The sequence below is a fragment of the Macadamia integrifolia genome, chromosome 4 (assembly GCF_013358625.1).
Source record: "Macadamia integrifolia cultivar HAES 741 chromosome 4, SCU_Mint_v3, whole genome shotgun sequence".
NCBI classification, from domain to species: domain Eukaryota; kingdom Viridiplantae; phylum Streptophyta; class Magnoliopsida; order Proteales; family Proteaceae; genus Macadamia; species Macadamia integrifolia.
Genome location: NC_056560.1, coordinates 25,657,493 through 25,668,078, shown reverse-complemented (window position 1 = coordinate 25,668,078; position 10,586 = coordinate 25,657,493). Strand labels below are relative to the sequence as shown.

At 35.5% G+C, this 10,586-nt stretch overlaps 1 protein-coding gene across 1 annotated transcript; it reads left to right on the top strand.

Annotated features, from left to right (window-relative positions):
- Positions 1-6,924: 6,924 nt before the first annotated feature.
- Positions 6,925-8,270, top strand: LOC122075832 (B-box zinc finger protein 32). The gene has a single exon (XM_042641001.1). It carries the CDS (start codon positions 7,173-7,175, stop codon positions 7,971-7,973), a length of 801 nt encoding a protein of 266 aa, XP_042496935.1. The 5' UTR covers positions 6,925-7,172; the 3' UTR covers positions 7,974-8,270.
- Positions 8,271-10,586: the final 2,316 nt, after the last annotated feature.

Sequence of the window (10,586 nt, the reverse complement as noted above, 5' to 3'; positions counted from 1 at the left end):
GGCCATGGCACATGCAGTGGCAGGGCATCATGCACTATGCCTTGGGAAAAAAAAATCTCTGAGCTGCTGGTGCTTCATATTCCTTTTCATAAAGAATTATTTTATTTATTTTTTTCTTAAGAACGCTATTTCAATGAAACCTCACTCAACTATGAGGGTATGTACTATGTAAGATACCCTAGTGGCTTAAAGAATCCTTCCCCATATTAAAAAAAGGAAAAGGGTTCTCTTATGTCTACAACATTTGGATTTTTTAACTTTTCTTTAGTGGAGAGAAAAATTATAAAAGATAATATAATTCCTGCACATGCATGAGGGCTAATGGGAGACTAGGGGAAAATATTCATAGAAAAGTTATTTTTCTCTTCATGGGGGCATGGATTGATCATTTTACCCCATATATCCAGGTGTAGGGCTATTTTTTTCTACTGAGTACTTTTCCTCCTTGGAAGTCAAATGTGAACGAACATTTCCTACGCCTCATGTTCAGGGAGACATTTCCCATAAATATTATAACTACCTCAACAGAACCCTCACCAAATTTTTACCCTCTTCAACCAATGGAGTAAAGAACATGCCAAACCTTTCTAACCATTCTCTACCTATCACTCATTACCTAAGCACCACAGCCTCTCCTCTCCTGTTTGCACACCTACCACACATTCCAAACCAACCCCTTATGGAATTTAATTTTCTTTGAAGCTTCCACTTTATCCTGTACCATATTTACCACAGACTACCTTTGCATACCTTTGCATACCTTTGGCATTGGAACAAATTAAAGAGAATGGCCTTTTTGAATTTTGAAACCTTTCCGTATGGTTCTGGAGTTTATGTGCTGACCTATTTAAGAGCCTAGATGACCCTGAAGTTGCAAGTCGGAGTAAGGTTACCTTAGCTCATACTCACTGGCGAATTCTGATTGTGGCCTATTTCTATGACTTAGCACGTTTTACGCTGATTTTCGAGCACAATATCTCTTAATCCAATGGTTGGATTTTCTTGGGTCTTTCTGAGTACTATCCAATGATGGAAATATCGGATATTAGTCATATCGTGAACATTAGTCAAAATTGCATTCAAAGTGGGGAGCTCACAAATTGTTTTTGCATGAATTGATAGTGAAATGATGTTGCCTTGCACCAATGGGCTAGACTCAAATAAATTATGATGAAATATACTTTTCTAATTCTCTTAGGCTCTCTTTGGTTTGATTTCTATTTGTATTTATTTGACTTGTTTCTATTTTTACAAGTGTTTGGTATAATTTATCTCAATTATTTCTATTTAGAATAAATCATAAATCACAAATCACAAATTACTCTCAAGCTATTTGTGATTTGTGGCAACAAATCATTATGTTGATTTTTGCTACCTTAAATGAGCACGTGTGTTAAACTATTCAAAATCAATGGTAAATAGGTAACTTGAGTATGTTTTATACTTTTCCAAAAAAAAAAAACCCCAAATCCTATCATCTCTTTAGCTCGAAGCTCAAAGTTGAAGGTGAAAACTGAAACCTATTTTCTCATCATATAATCTATTTTATAAATAGTAACCAAACAAATACTATTTGTGGTCCATAATTTATTGCCACAAATAATTTCTAAAAAATAGTTCATAAATACAAATAGAAATCATACCAAAGAGAGCCTTAGGGGGTAAAATGGTTACTGATGATACTACCAGTCTTGCGAGAGTCTTGTGAGGGTCCTTTAGGGTGATAGTTTTTGTATCTATACCTTGGTGTATTTCAGATAACTAAACCTTTTCAAAAATGATTAAAACTCCTAGTTAAGAAAAAGAAAATGTACTCATATAAATTGAAAGATAATCCCCTGAATACTTCCAGCCAATGTTTAAAAAAACTATAACATCAAACATTCACACAAAATTTGACAAACCACTATAAGTTTCAAGACATATCATAATATTATCCAAAATATATCATACAACATCAAATCCAAATTCATACATCATAACAATAAAAAACATGCTCATATTCCTGTTAAGCAATGTGGCTTGATTATGGTGTTGTTCATTATTGTCAATATAACCAACACACTTCCAGAGTGTTTATGTTGAATTGGAGTTGGGAGTCATCGCTTTAGAAACCCTTTAGCAAATGCATCAGTTATTGTTTAATTTTGAAGTCCATGCAATGAATCTAAGTTTAAGGTGATATCATGAGAAACGTGGCATTTCGAGTCAGCTTTACATCGGTGAAAGAATTAAAAAAAAAAAAGAAGAAAAAAAAGAAGAAGAAGAAGAAGGGAAACATGTTTTAAATGCATTTAAGCGGATTGCTAGCCATTTACCGTTTTTTCTATATTGTTGTGAAACAAATGGCAAAATATGTTTAAAGCGATAAAAAATAGGAATGAATTTTTAAATGCGTTTGTTTTTGCTACAGTAAGTCAGATACCACATCTCATTATAGTATTTTCAAAATATACACTGCTAAGTAGATGCAACAAAAATCTCCAAATTTAAGTAGGTAATCATACATCGTTCTCTTCATAAATACAATAAATATCGCATAATAGACTATAGAGCATGCATAAATTTTTTCTTATAACCTATTCTACTGACAACACAATCTCCAAGGTTCTATAATTCTGATTGGACCATTAAAACATTTCCCAAAAATATTTGTAAAAATAAATATTAAAATTTAAAACTTTGTAAACAATTTACCAAAATTTCTTGAATCCCGGGGTCAAAAACCTAGGTTGGGGTGGTTTGGTGATGTGTGTTTGAGTCCTCCCAACCATGGGATGGCTCCCTAGTCCCTAGGCTCCATGAAGAGGAGCCGGATCCTTCTCTCGATTAGGACAACAGATTCAATGTTGATCATCTCTTTTGAATACGATAAAAACATTGTGAATCAAGTACACCGATATATAATCAAGGAGACACCAATTATTTATACGTCATAACTCACATTACGATAAGGACCTATTAAGTCAAGGGATTGATCGTACACTACCAACGAGAATTCCGTTCCTAATAACTGATAATAATGAACATTTGAAATTTAATATAATCCGATTCAATGTAGACACTGTATGTACACTCATATTTGTGCCATAGAATATTCATTCTTATATACACACAATGTGACGATTACACGAATGGGATGTCCAATCTCATCTTCAATTGTATACCATTTTAGGTTAAACTTGAAGAAGTATCAAAGCCCATTATTAAATTATACAAATTAATTTATTTAACCCACACAAATATTGATTTGATGGATACGTTTCCAACACAAACTAAAATTCAATCAAATACATCCATATATGTCCATATATCTTTATATTCTTTAACCATCCATGTATGCTGATGCAATATCTCATAGGCCTTAAAATTTCTAAGTTTTTTTTTTTTTTTGTAGAAATGAGGGATATCCAACTTTAGGCCGACTAAATCCCTCTTGGGCTCGTACATGACCCCCGCGCCACCTGAGAGCCGGGAGCTTCTGGGCTCTAGTGAACCTCAGGCCGACTAAGTTTTTTTTTTAATACTTCATAAAATCAGTTGTGATTGATACATATCATATTGGCAAGACACCACAAGGCTTACCCGAATCAAGTTGATGGATATGTCATCCATTACTTACAATTTGAAGGCACTTCTTAAGAAAACCCTAGATATATGCTGTCTGAGGTGGTAGTTTCACATACTCTTATCTTGTGAACTATGCAGTCAGACAATTTTCTTTTTTTTTTCAATAAATTAAAAGAAGGGAAAATATTGGGTATACCGTCGATATCAAGTATGCTAGCATCCATTGTGTCTATTTCTCTCTTCCCTTTTTTTGAAATGACCCTCATATCCTTCCTGAATGATACTTCATCATGTGTTTCTATTGATGTTATCCGCTAGCATATTTGGTATCGGCGGCATAACTATCCCTTTCCCTTAAAGGAATCAAGTAAAAGAAATGTCAAACTAGGGATGCGGTGTACATAGCATGAAATTTCGCCAAAGAAAAACAATGAAAGAATTTTACATGACAGCAATTTTTTATAATATGAATCTATGGCTGTGGGAAATGCAAAATGTATTCATTTGAAAAGCTTGTAATCTCATATGTGGAAGTGGAGACTTGCGAGTCTTCCTTCCCTAACGAGTGGCCCCACACGATCCACTCCCCTTAGGTCTTAGAGCCCTTAACGAACACCTAGCACACGCCGCGGCGCCGGCCCCGCCACGGCCCCACCCCCTCTGACGTTTCGGGCTGCACCGCCTCAAACATAAGAAGGGTGGTTTCGTCAAAAAAATAAAAATAAAAAATGAGAATGGATATCTTAATAAATTATAAGTAGATATTTTATAAAAAAAAGAGTTAAGCATCCTACCAATATACCATAAGATAGTATTCACTTTTTAAAATGACTTCCATGTCTTTTCTATGTTCATATGCCTTATCATAGTTTTAAAGTGTGGTATCATAACGAATATTGATCATCCTTAAAATTATTATAATATTAAAATAAATCAGTATTAAATTACTTGAACAGAATAGGACGATTATCCTCTGCAATGAGTGTGGCAGTGCGATAAGCATTGAATGGTCAAGACCATCCAAGCACACGCACCAAAGTCCTCTTGACCATTCGATACTCACCGCACGATCACAATCACTGGAGGGAATAATTGTAGAAAATAAATTTCTAAACAGAAATACCGTGGCGTTATCTTAAAAAATGATTTTCTTGACTTTTTCACCCCTCGTCCTTACGGCCTGATCGATACGATATTGGCCAAATGTAGAACCATGATCCTCATTAGATGCGGCCCGCTAATTTACCGTACACTGGTGACATTCATGTCTCACGCCCTTTTATTTTTTTTTTTCATTTACAAGAATGGCCTTCTTCCATGAAATTCCAAACTCGTGACTCTATTAAAGATGCAATGAATGCCAGAAGGTTATTTTAGGAAACTAGTGAATTTTAGTCTTTCATTTCCCGCCATTCACCTCTTTCCCATAAAAGGGTGACACCACATCAGCAAATCATTCCCCAACCTCACTCAACACTTGTGCTTAACTACCGTTGGTTCCACGTGGCTTTCTCACATCCGCTTAATTTGAAAATGACGTTCTAGTGCCACATGGCACATTGGGACCCGTGGATCCACCTTTGGATTTGGATTTTTTTTTGTGGACATCGCGGCGATGGCTTGTGGGTATTGTGGGTATTGTGTGGTCGTGATTGAAAGCGGATATTTTTCACCCATTAGAACTTCTGTCGGTGTAGATTATGCCACGTCAGTCCCCACTCCAATGTGGGACCCAACGGCACTCCGTTGTTTCTTGTCGAATAATTTGGGTGCTACTAGAGGATCAAAATCCTTTGTTTCTCTCATCCCTATTGTTCCTTGTTTTGCTATCTGCAGAACACCACGATCCAACCAAGCGCTTGTACCCTTTACGCTTCCCAAAAGCTAATAAGTTTATCGGAGTCAGTTAAATGCCATTGTAAAAATCATTTGTTCCCATTTCGGGTCGTGTGAAAGACATTTGCATTAGTTGCATCAGTGTGCTGAGCATTGAGTGACTTGATCGATCTTTAAATTGTAGAATGGTATTAGTTTTGATCGATCCTATGATTGATTTCAAGTTTTAAAACCTCACCGTTTGACAACATTATGTTTTTGTCATTTCTATGTTTTCTTGTTCCTATAAATGAAGAAATAGTCTAAAAAGTGTTTGATGAAATTGTTTTGTTTCATCCGTTTCTAGAAACATAAATCAAAATTTATCTCCATTTATAATTTTAACATCATTTCTAGAAAAGAATTTGAGAGGAAAGAAAAAGAAAGCTATTGTGCCCGATAAATCTTTCAATTATTTAAATATAAAAAGAGGCAAACAAACCCTCTCTCCTTTTTGGGCATCTGATGATACTATTGGGTTTTTTAGTTGTATTATGTCTATAAAAAACGTTTTGAGAAAATGTTTTTGTTTATCAAATACCAAAAAATTTGTTTTTATTTTCGAAAATGTGAAAAGTAGTTTCTACTGTTTCTAGATACAGAAACAGCAAAAACTTTATCAAACGATGCATAGTCAAGACCTTCATAGATTCCGACCTCGATTTCATCTTCTCAAACCGTGATAGATATCGCCAATCATTGAGTTTGATACAATGTCGATCTTGTATCAATGAACATCCAGACCAAGGGTAAAAGAGTCAAAAACCCAAATTCTTAAAAAAAAATAAAAAATAGGGGCACAAATGTTCGATATCCATGCCGATCTATATATATATATTGTATCGGTCTTCAAAGAAGACCGATTCCAGATCCGTGGACTAGAACCACCCAAAACCTTAATATTGAGCAAATTTTACACTAAACCAGATGGCATTTTTGTCATTTAAGCTGATGGCTCATGGGCTGATTGTCTATTTCATCAATGATTATTACAAAGTAATTGGGAGCGAGACATGCAGAGGTTCAGTTCACCATGGAAGTCCTTTTCACATCTTATTTTCCCAAATTACCCTTCAAGTCAAACGTGTCACGTAGTGAGTGGATCATGTCATAATTTGGAAAGTAACACACCCACTTCGCCCAAAGGGGCATTTTCGCCAAAAAAGGAAAGAAAAAAACGCCTGGTATTATTTATTGACACGTACCCATCTCCAACCTCTTCAAATTCCGCCACGTGTAATTTGTCCTCATTAGTGTCCCTTATAAGACTCCTCTTCCTGCCCATAGAAAGAAGGAAAAAGAAGAATGAAAGAATTTTATTGTGGGCCCCACGATACCAGTTGGTGAAGAAGATATTTTCTACATCAACTTTAAAATACAAAATCTGATTAAAATTACGAAAAAGCCCATGCATTTTCGTCTTTTTCCCCTTAGAAATAGACAAAAATAGTTTTTATAATTTGAGAAGTTCGAGAGAAATGAGGTTTATGTGGACAAGGAAGGGCGTCGCAGAAGGAGAGGCACAGCGTATTGTATAGCTTATAAACCTGCCGAAACCTTTCAAATTTCTTAAAAACTATTTTTCTTTCTCTCTCTAGAAACCGCTTCTCTCGCCCCAAATCTCTCTCTTTCTTTCTTCTTTCTTAAGATCTCCTCTCGAATCCAAAAATCCAAAATCTTCTGCTCCCCTCGCGATCTTTACGGATTGTTTTACGATTGTTCTGGAGATGAAAACGAGGGTTTGCGAGCTTTGTGATGGAGAAGCTTCGGTTTACTGTTCCTCCGATTCGGCTTTTCTGTGTTGGGATTGTGACGCTAGGGTTCACGGAGCTAATTTTTTGGTAGGTCGACATGTTCGTCGGACTGTTTGTTCTAAATGCAAAGCTTTCGACGGAAATCACATCTCCGGTGTCGGATTCCGACCGGTACGTTCGATTTGCCGGTTGTGTACTTCGGTGCCGGAGGATGATGATTGTGATTCTGATTCTTCGATATCATCTGCTTCTTCTGCTTGTCTCTCTAGCGCGGAATCTTTCGCTGCTCATGTACCGAAGAAAATCCATCTCGATCGTAGTCGACCGGAGAAGATCGTGTGTTTTGGTTCTCTGTCGGAGGTTTCCGGTGACGATTCTTGTTTTCCGGCGAAATCGAAGAAGGTGAAGGCCGTAAAATCAAGTACTCCGACGAACGTCGACCTGAAGGCGGAGGGTATTTTGGTAAATTGGTGCAGGAAACTGGATCTAAAGATAAACTGTTACGTGCCGCTCGCCACCCACGCTTTCGGTGTGTGCTTGAGAAAATTGATGGTTTTGCCTTTCCGGGTTTCTCTGGCTTCAGCCCTTTGGTTCTCATGGAAGCTTTGTGAAGGGAAACCAGCTTCAACATGTGAGAATCTCAAGAAGCTTGAGCAGATCTCAGGTGTTCCAGCTAAACTGATCTTATTTGCAGAGTCGAAGCTTGCTCGTGTTCTGAAGATCAAAGAGACTCAGATTGATCAAGAAGAAGGTTGGGCTGAATGCTCCAATTGAGTCTTTGAAATTGCAAGAAACAACCATGGAAGAACAAAGGCATGATTGATGATGATACACATTAGGAAATTTTTTTTTTTTTTTTAATTAATTTCCCAGTTTTGCTGACTTTGGTGGTGTGGATTTTAGGTGGATTTAGTCACTGATCTGAATTTTCTTTTAGGGTATTGTATGGATTATGGTTCTTGTTTTAATTTTATTACTTTTTTTTTTTTAATGGGAGGAAAGGATTATTGGTGTATTGATATCTAAATGTAGGAATGGGAAGTAAATCAATTTAAATTGTTTTATTGGCTATTTGGGTCTTCTTGGAATCTCTTCAGATCAAGTGGGGTCATGATTGGTGATTGGACCACAATCTTCAATTGGTTAGCTTTATTTGAGATATGAATCAGAATTTGAGGAAGGGGAAAGGAGCCTTGACCGGCAACCATGGTTTAAGATATTGAAATCGGTCTTGAGATTGGATAGGACCGATATCCATTTAGATCTGAATCGGTCTTGATCAGATAGAAATATCATTGATTACTATTAAATGATTTATTTATTTATTATTATTATTATTATTTTTAACATTAATACCTTTCATACATGTGAATCAAGTGATATGGTATCATCCAAGAAATGGAATCATGTAATGGTTGATATCTCTTAACCATTTTACCAACAGAGGATAATTTATTCAATCACCTAGTTTGGGCTTGTATAATAACGTGATGTCCTTGTGGTAATCTATTTAATTGTATCAAAAGTTCTAATGAATTGGGATTTTTCTATTTGGATTAGGTCATTTTAGGTTTAATGAGTCATCGATCTTGATAACGTATCGGAGTAAAAGTATCAACGAAGGATTAAGCCGATTAAAAACCATGTTGGTTAGGCTGTATTTCTTGAGTTGAGTTGCCCCTACCCCCATACCATTTTACATGGTTGATTAAAATTACAGGTATTAGTAATGGTGACCAAGAATGATCATAATCTTATCCCAACTAAATGAGGTTAGTTATATGGGTCCAAGTTATGAAAAGAAAATATAGTAGAAGATAATAAAAGAAAAATAAAGAAATAAAAGAAGTAAAAAGAGGTAAAATACAAAAGTCAAAGCAATATCTGGGGAATATCCCTTAAAAAGGGTCGGGTACAATGGGTATTTGTCTTCCAAAGAACTTTAACCACTGTCATACTCGGGTTGAGCTCTAACTTCTGCATATATTTCTTTATAAGTTCTTCTATAGTCATTTTAGGTCTGCATTTTCTTCTTTTACCTCATTCTATTTGAATCTGGTAATTCTTCTTTACTGGTGCGTCAATGGGTCTCCATTGGATATGAACATACCAACTCAAACGGCTCCAGGGAGCTTGTCCTAGAACGGTACGAGCCCCAAATCGTTCTAATACAAATATATAATCATTTTTTATTTTATCTCCCCTTCTCTTACTATACATCCCCCTTACCATCCCTTATCTTTGTTAAGCCTAGTTTGTCTACATTACTCTTCTTACTACACATTCCACATTATATGTCATATCTGTCTTATCACTATCCTGTAGAATTTTTCTTTACGCTTAACATACATGCATTTGTCACATAATACTCCCGTTGCACCTCTCCACTTCATCCAACCTACTTTAATTATGTGGGAAATATCATCCTTTATATCTCTCTCCCTCATTGTTAATGGTTGACCTAGGTATTTAAAACAATTACTTTGCGGTAGTTCTCACTCTTCAAGTTTCACTGCTTCATCGATTGTCCTGGTTTGATAGAAGTTACACGTCATATATTCTGTCTTGATGACAATATTCTAATAACCATACCGATAGAATATGAATCGGGCCACATCGGTCACTTGTACAAGTATCAGATACTTTTCTTTTTCTAAGTGTGTGTGATTAGCATATCTATGCGGTTTTATTCTTGCACACTTTTGTTTTGGCGTGTTTGTTTGATATAATTGCTTGTTTAACATAAACTAATACATGTTGCTAAATATCATCATCATTATTGTTAATTTAATATAACTTAGTGGATAGAACAAAAGGTTGACAGTTTGAGAGATGGGCCATGTAGGTGGTTGTGGTTACAGTTTAAAGTTGTGAGAGAAAGAGAATCCAATGAATATGGATTATATGGACCATGGTATGGGAAAGATTTTTTTTTGGCTGACTTAAAATACTTTCCTTTCATATCAGCCATATATAAATCTATTAATTTAATGAATGGGATTTTTATTATATGGTCTTTATTATTGACTTTTATTGATTTTATTTATTATTTATTGATGAGGTTCATGCTTAACCACTCATTATTATTATTTTTCATGTAACAAAAGCTACTCCCATTTAGCAATCTACTCCTTCTAGGGGGTTCAAGAATGGATAAAGTTGAAGGACAACGACTATGCAAGAGATTCAAAACCGCCTTGCTTATTAATTTTTTTTCATAGCCTGACTCCACTTCTTCATGCGTTTGGGTATACGCAATATTATTAGATAGTGTTCTTTATCTTTTTATTTAATTATTAACCTGCATTGTTATATTTTTAGTCTTTTACAACTTATTACATAAAAATAATAGAAACAATAATGTTTTAAAATATTGTAATTCTTAAA

Coding starts and splice junctions, on each gene's coding strand:
- LOC122075832 (XM_042641001.1), top strand. CDS start 7,173: ATGAAAACGAGGGTTTGCGAGCTTTGTGATGGAGAAGCTTCGGTTTAC.